The sequence below is a fragment of the Protopterus annectens genome, chromosome 9.part0, assembly GCF_019279795.1.
Source record: "Protopterus annectens isolate FY-2018-M chromosome 9.part0, PAN1.0, whole genome shotgun sequence".
NCBI classification, from domain to species: domain Eukaryota; kingdom Metazoa; phylum Chordata; order Ceratodontiformes; family Protopteridae; genus Protopterus; species Protopterus annectens.
This window is the reverse complement of record NC_056743.1, coordinates 55,647,129-55,661,910: the sequence shown is the minus strand read 5'-3', so window position 1 is coordinate 55,661,910 and position 14,782 is coordinate 55,647,129. Positions and strand designations below refer to the sequence as shown.

General features: G+C 41.3%; 1 protein-coding gene across 1 annotated transcript in view; it reads right to left on the bottom strand.

Annotated features, from left to right (window-relative positions):
• LOC122810494 (neuron navigator 2-like) overlaps positions 1-14,782 on the bottom strand; it is a 2,968,645-nt gene that overhangs the window by 1,078,142 nt on the left and 1,875,721 nt on the right. Inside the window, exon 20 of the mRNA XM_044082075.1 lies at positions 7,114-7,566. Within this exon, the coding sequence (XP_043938010.1) occupies positions 7,114-7,566 (453 nt within the window). The remainder of the gene's footprint in view (positions 1-7,113; positions 7,567-14,782) is intronic.

The following is a 14,782-nucleotide window of genomic DNA, read 5'->3' as shown; positions in this document are numbered from 1 at the left end:
TCCTTTGATTCTCTCTTCCTTGTGAGAATTGCTCCATGCTGGGTTGGCATACCTGGATCCATGTTCTGTGGAAGTTCCTTTGATTCTCTCTTCCTTGTGAGAATTGCTCCATGCTGGGTTGGCATACCTGGATCCACGTTCTGTGGAAGTTCCTTTGATTCTCTCTTCCTTGTGAGAATTGCTCCATGCTGGGTTGGCATACCTGGATCCACGTTCTGTGGAAGTTCCTTTGATTCTCTCTACCTTGTGAGAATTGCTCCATGCTGGGTTGGCATACCTGGATCCACGTTCTGTGGAAGTTCCTTTGATTCTCTCTACCTTGTGAGAATTGCTCCATGCTGGGTTGGCATACCTGGATCCACGTTCTGTGGAAGTTCCTTTGATTCTCTCTTCCTTGTGAGAATTGCTCCATGCTGGGTTGGCATACTCTTCTGCCTTGTCTTGTCTGCCTTTCAATCCTCCTTTGACTTCTAAATTTGAAATCAAACAATTTTGTAAAGGTGTCCTTCATATTAGGCCTCCCAGGAAGCCTATTTCTCCTTCCTGGGACCTTAATTTTGTTCTTGAAAAATTGGCTTGTGCTCCTTTTGAGCTTGCAGCAATGTACTTGGATGACTGTTCTTCTTTTGACTCTTACTTCAGCTAGAAGGGAGTCTGAGCTTCAGGCCCTTACGGCAGTCTCTCTTTTTTTTAGTTTTTCATAAGGACAGGGTGTCTCTTCAGATTATTCCTTCTTTTAAGCCCAAGGTGGTTAATGAGTTATCTTTTACTCAGTCTATATTCATTTGCCCATTTTTTCCCTTTCACACAGTCTGCAAGTGAGAAGGTTCTTCACACCTTGGATTTGCATAGACAACTCAAACATTATCTGGTTTACACCTTTACAAAGCCGAATCACAGTGGTGCAAATGCTCATACGAGTGACTCGTAACCACGAAAGTGAAAACAGCAACAGCTCCTAATGTTCAAAAATAAGCAAATCGAAAAGCAGATTTGCTTATTTTCGAACATTAATATCGAAAAAAAATGTAATAAGGCTTAAAGTAGGGGGGCAAGCCCCCCCTTGCATCCCCTCTACTTTAATATTCTAACTCCGAGATCGCACTACAGTGGGAAAAGGAACTATTTCCCAATCCCCACTATAGGGCAATCCACCCCAAAATGCTGAATGTGCAATAAGCGACTGTCAATGTGCATCCGCTCATTGCACATTCGAACCTTTTTCCGTTCGGCATTTGCAAACTTCGCAAACTGTCGTTCGGATAATTGGTGCTCGACCTTGTGCAATAAGCACAAATGAAGGTAAACACATTATTTAGAGAAGACAATACCAAAACAGCAAAATCTTCAGACGTCAGAAATCGAAAAACAGGAACCAAAGTCAAATTCAAAAACAAACTCTTTATTCTCCAGTGCCTCGGTGTAACCACCTTTCAAGAGTATTCTTGAAAGGTGGTTATACAGAGGCGCTGGAGAATAAAGAGTTTGTTTTTGGATTTGACTTTGGTTCCTGTTTTTCGATTTCTGACTTCTGAAGATTTTGCTGTTTTGGTACTGTTTTGGATCAGAGTTGTTTCTATCTGAAGGTGTGTGGAGTGGAGTTTGTGTAACATTATTTACAGAAGGCTAAAACCATTTGTAAATATGAGCAACTTTTTATTTCATTTCATCCTAGGTCTCTAGGTTTGGCTGTTTCTAAGCAAACAATTTCTTCTTGGATCTTTAAGGCCATTTGTTTTTGTTTCTCTTTTCATGGGAAAAGCCTTTCTACTGCTGGAAAGGCTCATTCTACCAGGGCCGGGGCTTCTTCTGGTGCTTTTTTCAAAGGACTGGATGTCAATTCTTTCCTTGAAGAACTTGGACTTCTGTATATACTTTTACTAAAAATTACAAACTGGATGCGGTTTCCAGAGCTAGACCCGGGTTTGCCAGGGTTATCATGCATGGCTTTCTTGTGAGCTCTGCTAGACCTTCCTCCTCCCAATCTTCTTCGTTTTTTTGTACTCTCCCTGGTGTGATGAATACTACAGCAGTGATACGGATCTCCCTGGTGTGATGAATAGTACAACAGTGATACGTATTCTCCCTAGTGTGATGAATACTACAGCAGTGATATGGATCTCCCTGGCACGATGAATACTACAACAGTGATACAGATCTCCCTAGCGTGATGAATGCTACAGCAGTGATACGGATATCCCTAGTGTAATGAATACTACAGCAGTGATACAGATCTCCCTAGCGTGATGAATACTACAGCAGTGATACAGCTCTCCCTGGCGTGATGAATACTACAACAGTGATAAAGATCTCCCTGGCGTGGTGAATACTACAGCAGTGATACGGATCGCTTTAGTGTAATGAATACTACAACAGTGATACGGATCTCCCTGGTATGATGAATACTACAACAGTGATAAAGATCTCCCTAGCATGATGGATACTACAGCAGTGATACGGACCTCCCTAGTGTAATAAATACTACAACAGTGATACGGATCCCTCTGGTATGATGAATACTACAACAGTGATACGGATTTCCCTGGTATGATGAATATTTCAGCAGTGATAAAGATCTCCCTGGTATGATGAATACTACAAGCAGTGATACGGATCTCTGCCTAGTGCAATGAATACTACAACAGTGATATGGAAAGACACAGTACAGTTGTGTAAAATCTCACCATTAACACTACATGTCCTTCCCTTCACTGTTGCAATATTCGCTCAAACCCTCCTCCCCTTTTCTTTACTCCTTTTTTTTCTTTTCTCTTTCTGGATCACGTTCCTCCTTTTATCCTTGGACTGTTGTTCCTGCTGGCGCTTTTCAGTTCTGAAGTATGTACATCTGTACATCACCTTTATGCCCCTGGATATGAGCGGGGAGCATACATGCTACATAGAATGTACTAGTAATCCTAAGGCTTTGTTATACTGGCCAGATATCAGGCTTCCCTTGGCAGGGGATCCCTAGTGTAAGGAATACTGCAACAGTGAGTGGAAGAACATCTACTGTTATGTTAAGATTTTACCCAACTGTATTTCCTGTGTTGGCCAAGGACCCTTTCTTATTAAAGATGGCAGTTAATTTTATGTGCGCTTCCCAAAAATAGTCTTTTCAAAAGATACATAAAAAGTGGAGAAGATTTTCCTGTTGGACTTCCTAGCAGAATGGGCATCCTTTCTCTGCTCCTGTTATTAGAGGTTTTATGCTTCTTAGCAACCCTGTATGAACAAGGGTCTAGTTTCTATTTCCCCTTCCTCTGCTCTTACATTTCCGCATCACATTTCCTTAATTATTATACTTCTAATGTCTACTTGCATAGCACTGTGCAAACTCTATCTTGGGCTGGGTGGGGTGCAGGGCACTGTGGGAAGTTTAAGAACTTTTGGCTAACAGCGCTGGTAAACATCCAGATCATAATGTTTGAAATTGTCCACACAATCACAAGTCACATGGGTAGAGCCTGTTATAGCAGCACGTTGTGAAAACAGTACCTGTCGCTCTAACCACCCCATCAACAGCAATGTGGAGCAAATACACAGAGACAGGTTTGTGATATTCGGCATCATTCCTAGTATTGTCGAACTGCTTCTGAAAATCATGTTTAGGAAGCTTTTTCAAAGTATCCATAAAGAGATGAGCATGGTTGCTTTGGAAGTTATTCATATGGATCAGGTAGTTTGTGCCTGAGGCTTAGTATCACTTCCACATTCTATCACCCTGAATTCTCTACAAGGAGGAGAACAGTACAAGACTTTTCTGAAAACTCCTTGGTGGTTGTTGCAATGACCATGGAGTCCATCAGAGGGCTCTTTGACCAATACTGCCTATCCTCAGATGGGAGCAATAACTTATCAGGCTTTCAGGGCATGGACTTCTGTAGGGTCAGGCTCTGGTCATGCCCTCCTAGCAACCATATCATTAAGACTATCCAACTGCAGGACCACCCAAGAGGCAGAGGGAACAGAAAAATACACCTCAAACAGTACTTCCTTGTCTTGAAAGGGTGGTTCAAGGAGGGAAAGGAGTCCTCTGTCTCATTAGCTCAAGGATGTCGCCAAAGGAGTCATCTTCAGGAGGGGATTGTGGAGGGACCCTCTAGATCATTCAAGTCTGTGTGTCCATGGTTTCTAACTCCATTGGGAAGTCCACCAGTCTCCTTTTAGACATCTTCCTCATGATCTCAGACTGTAAATAATCTGAGTCACTGAAGAGTCTCTTGGAACTTGGACATTTCTTTGAGGGCATCCAATCTGCTCTCTCCCTTGGAGCTATGATACAAGAGTTTAGAAATAGACAGTTGGAGATCTGAGGGTGGAGGCAGTGCCAAAGGAAGCGCTGTAGCATGTCTTGAACAAGAAGCTATTATCCTCTCGGTGGCCGCGAACATAGATCCAGAATCTACTGCCACCTGGGAGTCCAACTGTGGAACACAGCCATCCCTTGCCAAAGAAGAGGTACTTTGGGCTGAAGGTTGAAACCCTCGTAACTAAGGAACAAGAAGGATCAGGGCTGCTAGCTTGAAGGACGAAGACTCATGAAGAGAGAGGTTTTATTCAATGGTCACATATGAATTAAGCCAAAGAATCAACTTTCTTTTAAAAAGAACTCGGATAATGCTGAAAGCCACAGGGCTGAATGGATCAGATGTGAGGAAACTGGAGGTGAAGGAGAAGTTATAGGCTCCAGGAGGCAGACAGGCTCTGAAACCAGCAGCATAGAGACAAGAACTAGCAAAGGTGAAGGGAAGACCACCTGAGCCACCATGGATTCAGAAGGAGATGGGATAATACAAAATTCTATGCAAGTATTAAATTCTACGCAAGTATTAAGAAAGGTCCTCATCATGTGTTCCCAACCTGCTTTTATAGTACCTTTAAAAGATCTACAAGATCTTACAGATGCTGCTGAAGGAGGCCTTGATGGCATGAATCTGGACAGCTTCCATTCCGACAAGTGTCCTAATCTGGAAAGCTCCTGTTCTGACGAGTGTAAGATCAGTACTGGAGGGGGAGACTTGTCATAATAACAATGGTCTCTAAGGGAGATTTAGTTGCAATAGTCAAGGTGGATGGTGTCTTTTTCCTGTAGGTGACACATACTCTGCTTTTCTGTTCCTGAAGTCCCCGTCTTTGCCCCCCCTCTTTTTCTTTCTCCCTGTCTCCATCTTTGTCCTTTTCTCCCTTCTGAACATCAGAAGGTAAAGGACCCTTGTTTAGAGTTTGTTGTGTCGATCCAACAGCAGCTCTTGAACCAAAACCCTGACATATGTAACACTCTATATATTAAAGTGGTCTGGCCCCAAACAAATTGCATAAGAATCATGTAGGTCCTGGGGTGGAATTTTGTGCCCACATTTAACACTTCTTGAAACTTTTATTCATGGTAACAACTGCAAGACAAAATACACAACAGCAGCAACAACCACTTCTGCAGAAATCTAACAACTACAGCAGAAGGGTTAAATTTTATATATTGCTAAACCTAAGAGAAGGATGCTAGGCAGACTGCCTAAGCATCATGAGTAGTCAATGTTAAATAAATAAAATTGGAAAGTGCAAGTTCAAGAAAGTGAAATGTCGTGATCCCAAGCTGGAAAAACTACCAAGGAGTTTAAACTATATATAAATATAGTACACATGTCTCATATGGTATAAAGGGTAGTATTTCTGGTTTATACCTAGACAGTCCAAGTTAAGTCCTGGAATGGGAATGGGCCACTCTTTTTGGGGTTGGGGGTTGTTATAACTTTTAAGGTGTTTACCTCACAGACACGAAGTCCAGAGTTTGATGCTCACATCTGAAATGGAAATTGGCTAGGCTTACAATGGTCCACAAGGACAGCTATCTTAGTACTTACCTATGAATCTATAAAAAATGACAGCACTTATCTGGGACAGAGGGGACTGACAGTTTCCAATGATAGCAAACAAGATCTGAGGCTAGGTAGGGCACACAGCATATAACTTTTTTAATGGATAAAATGTTACTGTACACACTAACAATATAGAGACTAAATGAAAGAGCAAAGATGCAGCCTGAAATGTAACTAGATCTACAGTAGAGATAAAGCTGACAGACATACTGGCTCCTATCCACAAGAGGAGATCTGAGCTTGGAACGGTAATTCAGGTGTTCTTCATCCAGGATTGCACAAAGAATTTGCTATATAAACAGTTTACTATGAAAAGTAACGTTAATTTAATGACAGGAATCCTGCTGACAGGCTACACAACACCAGTGTTTTCTGAGATACGCTAACACTGCGCTTCTCCGTTTTTTATACTAGGTTATAATAAAACAAACATAAAATTTGGAGAATGTTGACTCCTTATAAGGAACATACACAAATGTCAGTATTTTGTCATACAGTTTTGCCCACTAGGAAATCATGTGTGAATTCAAGTTGCAATAGAAAATTCTCCCACTAAACAAGCTAAGGTTAACAGTTGTGTTTGCTGAAAACTGTGTGAAGAGATATTTAAAACCAAACCTGTACTTCTTTTTATAAACTGCTTTATCATCTTAAGTGAAACGTACACAAAAATTAAACACTTATAAAGAGCCCCCCAAAAATACTTGGATAAAGTAGAAGACAAGTAGGCAAAGAAACCAAGCTGAAATGCACACAGAAGGATATGTATGACGTATTTAAACTGATTCACGTCATGTTTTCAACAAGTTCTAACTCGTATTCGTCCATCTGCTTGGCTACTGCAAATGCTGCAAGTAATCTTAAATGCTCAGATCACTATGTCATGAGTACGAGTGGGGGACAAAAGCTTAGTAACCCCTGCACTGTAGGTCAACAAGTCAAGACGTGAATGCATACCAGGTTAAAAATGTAAAGAGTTTGATGCCCAGAGACAAGTAATACGAACCTTGTATTAAACAGTATAAAAGAACACCTGTGTTTTTTTTGTCTCAAGACTAAATAAACTGCAAACACCATTGTGCTGCAACAAAATGACTGAATATATTAAACAGAGAAGCTGAATAGTGATCTTGAAGCACGAGTCATTATTAAACTACTCCACATTCAATTTACAAGCTACATTTATGAGTTAAAAATCTTCACAGATTCAGCAACAGAGCAGAGAGCTACTAACCTTTCAGACATGGTGGTCTTAACACTGTTCGTCCTTGTAAATGAACTCAAAAGGTCTTCTTTAAAGGAAGGAGATGGCCCAGCAGAGTTATTGCAGCTTAAAGTGCCAGCTCCACTGCTCAAAGAAACATCAATAGACTCGCAGCTGGTATACAGGCTACTGACTGACTGTGATCCCAGCCCATCTTTGCTAACGGCAGACGAGCTGCTAAGGTTGGTACCCCAAGACAAGCTGTTAGATTGAGGCGACTGAGCAGAGCCAGGACTTGAGGCCAGAGAAGACTGGTTTATGTCGGTATTCCTACTGTAGAGAGCGTTGTTCCCACTTGCAGATAGTGAATCGATGTTGCTCTGCTGGTTAAGGGTAGCATGCGGATTTGAGATAACCACCGAGTTCTTCATGTTCTCAGAAGTTGTGAGGAGAGCTTGTTTACCTTGCTTACCACCAAAGAGTCTGAAATGAAAATAAATTAAATCATACAGACTGCACGCTTCACATACGGTATTAAGAAGCTACTCATCTAAACTGTTTGCCTGAGACACAGGTGAGCCATTTCTTAGTGTTTTACTGCACTTTTTAACTCGTCTCAACAGCCAGCAGATGTAGGTGTCCTATGTAACAAAAGGCCCGTGACAGCCTTGAATAGTGGCTTAAAATAGCTATTTTCAAGCAGTGAAGGTTTAAAAACTAGAACATGTATCACAACTCTCTACTCTTTAAGCACTGAAAATTTTGAACTGGCATTTGATTGATTTTTGCTATATTCCATTGTGACTATTTTACTGTGTATTTAATAAACTCAGTGCAGCACATTTATAACTGTATCCATCCCATTCTGGCCTAACAACTGTGTGTCCGTACTACACAGGTAACGTATGATTAGCATTTCTAGAGTCAGAGACCCTTATACAGCTTAAAGTGCCAAACTATGATACCCTGATGGTAGCTTTGGGAACACCGAATCTTCAGCATTGCTTTGTTCTTCAAATTTACTTTCATATGATTTATGTTATGAAAAGGAATAATGTCAACCAATAGTCTGTCCTGCCTCATTCATGCCACAAACCTTCAGCCTTGTTTTATAATAAAAATATTTTATAGATTTTATCAAAAAATGTTGAAGAGGACATTATTAGCTCCTCATGCTAAATTACACTGCACCACACAATCTGTGCATCTTCTGCAGACTTTTTACTTGAACCAATACTCTTGGTTAAAACAGCTTCCCGATGCAGCCTGCATTATTCCTCTTATCAGACTGATCCAGCCTGTGCTGCATTCATCTGTCATTCTGTTTACATGACTGAGCTGGCATGTCTAGTATTCCTTGTATCAGACTAATATAGTCTGTACCACATTCACCTATTACTCCCCGTATCAGACTGATATGGCCTGTATCACATTCATCTATTACTCCTTGTATCAGACTGATATGAAGAAAATAAACGCCAGGAACCAAAATGCAAAAAACAAGGTAGGAAACCACTGGATAAACACTTTATATAAGTAAAGCTTTCGGATACAATCCTTTCTCAATACAAAACAATGCATAGAACCAGCTCTTTATATATAGGTCCAAATATATCACATGACATGCAGCCAAAATCACATGATATGTCATCCAAATCACAAAAACATTTTAAAGAAACATTTAAAAAAAAAAAAAAAAAACTTTTTTAAAAAACTTAATACAAAAACTTGAAATACTTTAATAAAACTTTAAAAAAATATATAAACTTTAAAAAATATATAAACTTTAAAAAATATATCTTGAGACTTATGAGTGATTCAAAACCAGGCTTGAATAGCCAAGTCAGTCTCAAACCTATTTTAGTTAAATTAAGTAGAGCTAATCTCTCTTAGCCTGAAGTTTTATCTAAATATATATATTTTTTAAAGTTTATATATTTTTTTAAAGTTTTACTAAAGTATTTCAATTTTTTGTATTAAGTTTTTTAAAAAAGTTTTTTTTTTTTTTTTTTAAATGTTTCTTTAAAATGTTTTTGTGATTTGGATGACATATCATGTGATTTTGGCTGCATGTCATGTGATATATTTGGACCTATATAAAGAGCTGGTTCTATGCATTGTTTTGTATTGAGAAAGGATTGTATCCGAAAGCTTTACTTATATAAAGTGTTTATCCAGTGGTTTCCTGCCTTGTTTTTTGCATCAGACTGATATGGCCTGTATCACATTCACCCATTACTCCTCGTATCAGACTGATATGGCCTGTACCACATTCACCTATTACTCCTCGTATCAGACTGATATGGCCTATATCACATTCACCTATTACTCCTCGTATCAGACTGATATGGCCTGTATCACATTCACCTATTACTCCTTGTATCAGACTGATATGGCCTGTACCACAATTACCCATTACTCCTCGTATCAGACTGATATGGCCTGTACCACATTCACCTATTACTCCTCGTATCAGACTGATATGGCCTGTACCACAATTACACATTACTCCTCGTATCAGACTGATATGGCCTGTACCACAATTACGCATTACTCCTCGTATCAGACTGATATGGCTTGCTAGGGTATGACCTGATGGAACTGTGTTAACAACAGATGCACCTCTTAAACAATAAACATTCTTAAGACATACCTCACTGGAAAAGCCGTTTATCTTTGTCAATTAAGTTACTTCCCTTGTGCTTTTACTGTTCTGTTGGTACCCCTCTGAGGAAGGCTGCTGATGTTGCTGTAGCCCTGGTGGAATGAGGCCTAATGTTACCAGGTACAGGTTTCCCATGGTGTGTGTAGCAGAAACGGATACAATGTCCTATCCATTTTGAAATGGTCTGTTTTGATATAGGCTTTCCTTGAGATCCTGCAGCATAGGATACAAAGAGCTGATCAGATTTTCTGAAAACCTTTGTTTTATCCAAGTAGAAACGTAATTGCCTGTGAATGTCCAAAGAGTGTAGGAGCCTTTCCCCTTTATTCTGGGGGTTTGGATAAAAGGTGGGTAAATGAATGGTTTGATTTAGAGCCACACTGGATGCCACCTTTAGCATAAAGGAAGGGTTAGTTCGTAAAGAGACTCTGTCTTGATGAAAAATGATGAAAGGCTCCACTGCCATTAGGGCCTGTAGCTCTGAGACTCTTTGTGCTGAAGTTATTGCTAGCAGCAGGGCAGTTTTCCATGATAAAAATTGTAAATCAGCTGAAAAAGCTAGCTCGAAGGGCGGTACTGTAAGTTTTTCCAAAACAAAATTGAGGTCCCAAGTTGGTGTTGGTGCTCTTCGGGGCGATCTTATGTTCTTAGCCCCTCTGAGGTACTGTCTTAATAATGGATGTGAAAAAATAGGAGGATCTGTGTTGTAATGAGCTGAAATAGCTGAAGCGTGGAATATTGCAGAATCTGAGGAATATTTGGGACAAGAGGATTTTGGCCTTTAGCCTGGTTCCAGGCGCAGAATCTTTTTCATTTGTCTGAGTAGGTTTTCCTGGTGCTGGGTCTCCTGGCCTCCAGAATGACATCCATAACAGCTGTAGAGAGAAGTGTTGACTGGTTGTTTAGATAATCTGCCATGCAGCCAGATTTAAAGTCTTGAGCTGGCTGTGTAGAATCTAATTGTTTTGCTGAGTCAGCAGGTGAGGAATTTGAGGTAAAATCCATGGTGGGCCTTGAGCCATGTTCCTTAATATTGGATACCAGTGTTGGCGTGGCCAGTCTGGAGCAATGAGTATCATTTGTGGCCTTTCTAATCTGGCTTTTAGCAGCACCTTTGCCAGAAGAGGCAGTGGAGGAAAGGCATACACTGTTAGTGTTTTCCAACTGAATGAGAGGGCGTCCACTTTCCAAGCTAGTGTGTGGTATGTCCTTGTGCAAAACTTTCACAGTTGGTAGTTTTGGGAAGAGGCAAACAGATCTATGTCTGGGCTCCCCCATTTTTGAGTTATCATTGTGAATACTTGTGGGTCTAGTTTCCACTCGTGAGGATCCATGATATTTCTGCTTAGTTTGTCTGCCAATGTATTTTTCTTTCCTGGCAAGAATTGTGCTTGTAGTTGAACTTGGTAGGTCAGTGCTGTGTTCCACAAGGTCATTGCTTGCCTGCATAGGAGGTAGGAATGTGTGCCCCCTTGTTTGTTTATATACCACATCACTGTGGTGTTGTCCATCTTTATTAGTTGTTGCCCTGGATGTAGGAGGTCCTTGAAAGCTGTTAGGGCATTTTGTACAGCTAGCATCTCTTTTTGACTGATGTGGAGATGCATTTGATCTGCAGACCATTTGCCCTGAATACACTGTCCTGCCATGTGTGTTCCCCAGGCGTAATCCGATGCATCTGTTGTCATTGTTTGCCTGGCTGTGGGCAAGGTGAAAGGCTGACCCTTGTTGAGGTGACATGCCTAAGCCCACCATAGAAACTCCTGTTGAAAGCAGGGAATTAGTGGTATTATTGTTTCCAAGCTGTGGCTGTGTAGAGTCCATACGCTTTTCAGGTACCATTGTAATTTCCTCATATGCAGTTTGGCATATGGTATTAGTAGTATGCAAGATGCCATGAATCCCAAGGTCTGCAGAATTTTTCTTGCAGGGAGTTGGGTTTTTGTTGCCATCATTTTGCAGTATTGAGTCAGTTGTCCTTGCTTGTCTGGCATGAGATAAGCCATCTGGGCCGTTGTATTTAAGCTGGCACCCAGGAATATTATGTCTTGTGAGGGCACTGGTTTTGATTTATTTTCATTTACTGTGTACCCTAGGCAACTTAGTAGGTTTTTTACAAACGCCAGATGTTTTAAAAGAATGTCCTTGCTGTCTGCTTGAATAAGGCAGTCATCCAGGTATGGATATATTTGGATTCCTCTTTGTCTGCAGTATGCAATTACTGGTGCCAGGCATTTTGTGAAGACCCTGGGCGTAGTAGAGAAGCCAAATGGCAGTGCAGAGAATTGGTAATGAGTTGTACCTGCTATAAATCGGAGGTATCTTCTGCAATTTTGTCTGATAGGGACATGCAGGTATGCCACCAGGTCCAACGTTACTAGCCAAGCCTTCTTGCCCAGCATGGGAAGAAGTTGCTGTAGTGTGAGCATCTTGAATTTGGGTACTTCCAGGTATGCATTTAGAATTGAAAGGTCCAGAATGGGTCTCCAGGCTTTGTCCTTTCGGGGAACCAGAAAGAGTCTTGAGTAAAATCCTTGCCCTTGCTCCTGTGTAGGAACCTGTTGAATGGCTGTCATGTCCATGAGTGATGTAATTTGTATTTGAGCCTCTGCCCGTTGATTTGATGACAGGTTTGGCACTCCTTTTATCCTTGGTAAAGTGTGAAAGTGGAAACTGTATCCTTGAGTTACAATATTTATGACCCATTTGTCTTTTGTGATGATGTGCCAATTGTCTGCAAAAAGTGCAAGTTTCCCCCCCCAAGGGAGCTGCCAAGAGTGATTTGCTTGGCAGTCTGAGGGGTAAGTCACTGTGATTGTCTTCTGATAGTTTGAGACCTGTCTTCTCCTCCTTTCTGGGTTGTGGCACCCCATTGTCGTGGCTTGTAAGAGCCTTGGGGCTGACCTCTGCCCCTTGGGAATCTGTATTTGCCCCTCTGTGGTCTGTCAGAAGTTGGAAAGGACCAGTTTTTGGTTGGCCAATTTCTGCTGAAACGAGGGGGTTGGACCTGTAAAAAATCCTTGACCGTCTGCATAGATTTTGCCTTATCCTCCATTTTCTTTAAAACTTCTTCTGCTTTCACACCAAATAAAACATCCTGCTGTAAGGGTGCATCCAATAACTTTGCTTTAATATGATCAGGTAAAGTTTGTTCTTTTAACCAAGCATGCCTACGAATGACAGACCCTGTTACGGCTGCTCTGCAAGAAGCTTCCAATGAATCAAATCCACATTGCAAAGTATGTTTTCCCACTTGTTCTGCTGCATGCAACAAATCTTGCATTTCCTTGCAATCAGGCTGCTCGGTATGTGAGCTCATTTTTTGTTTTAATTGAGGCATCAAATACTGTTGATATTTCAGCATGTGAAACTGGCAATTTAAGGCCCTCATAGCTAGAGTAGCTGAGGTATATACTTTCTTTCCCCATCTGTCTAGTGCTCTAGAATCCCTTTCAGACGGTACAGGATTTTTAGCAATAAAGGCCTTAACCCCTTTGGGACCCTGGGAAATGGTTTCTGGGTCAGCAACAGGGCTTTTATATAGGAATTTATGTGAGTCAGGGACTCTGTAGTATGTCTGGTTTGGCTGGTGCAGGAGGTAATGAATCTGGGTTAAGGCTAGATTCTGAATAAACATCATCCACAATGTCTAACACAGGTGGAATAGCAAGGGGTCTGTGCTGGGGTAGTAAGAGGAACTCTCGGAGCCTTTTCTTAGAATCAGAGTAATCCTGGCCTTCCCAGTGGAAATGTTTCCTCATGGTATGTAAAGTTTCCCCAAAAGAGTAGTCTTCTGGGGGAGATGCTGAAGGAATAGACTCTTCAGCATCAGAGTCTTCATAAGGGGGAAAAGAGTACTCCTGTTCCTCAGAAGAATCTGAGGTAATGGAAACCTGGTCAGAGGAAGCATAGTCCTCCTCCTGTCTAGGCCTTTTGTCAGGTGGGGGATGGGAAAGTACAGTTTTGTACCCACCATAAATGTTGATGTCCGATAGGTATGCATCTGCAGTCATCACATATGGGTTGTCCTGCCTCAGGCAGCCCTTCGGTCGGCCGGATTCCAAAGTCTGGGTCCGGCGTCGGCTGACGTCGCCCCTTCCCCGACGTCAGAGCGCCTGGGGTATAAAAGCGTCAGCCGACACCATCTTCCTCAGTGTTTCTTGCCCCAGATGTCAGGTGCCCTCAAAGAAAGGCTAAATTTGGATAAATGCAATAAATTCCAAACATGCACAGAAATATATATATATATATATATATATATATATATATATATATATATATACACACACACACAACAAATACATCATAATAGATAACCCCAGCTAGCTATGAGAGGGGAAAAGTACCCAATAAATACCAAAGAGGGGAAGGAGGGAGGGTAAACCTGACTGCAGATGCATAACTATCAGACATCTACATTTATGGTAGGTACAAAACTGTACTATGTCCTTCAAGGATGCATCTGCAGTCATCACATATGGGTAGAATACCATAGCCAATCTGGGGGTGGAGGATCTATGTAAAGGATGGTGTAGCTAAAATGCCCTGCAGGACTGCCGTAGCAAAGCCTGCTCTGGATCTGGAATATAAAGGTAAATTGTAATGCTTGGAAAATGTATGCACGGAGCTCCATGTAGCAGCTTCTAAAATGTCCTTGGTAGCCACCCTCTTAAGAAGGCTGTGGAGGTGGCTGTGGCTCTGGTGGAATGAGGTCTAATGTTAGCTGGCACAGTTTTTCCATGGAAGGAATAACAGAAACAAATGCAATTCCTATCCATTTTGAAATTGTCTGTTTGGAAATTGCTTTTCCTTGTGCACCAGCAGCATATGCTACCAACAGCTGGTCAGTTTTTCTGTAGCTTTTAGTTCTGTCCAAGTAGTAGCGCAACTGTCTGTGTATGTCCAGGGTGTGCAGAAGTTTCTCCCCTTTGTTTTGTGGATTTGGAAAGAAGGTAGGCAGGTGAATAGCTTGGTTTAATGAGACCCTGGATACCACCTTTGGCATAAATGAAGGATTGGTTCTCAATGAGACTC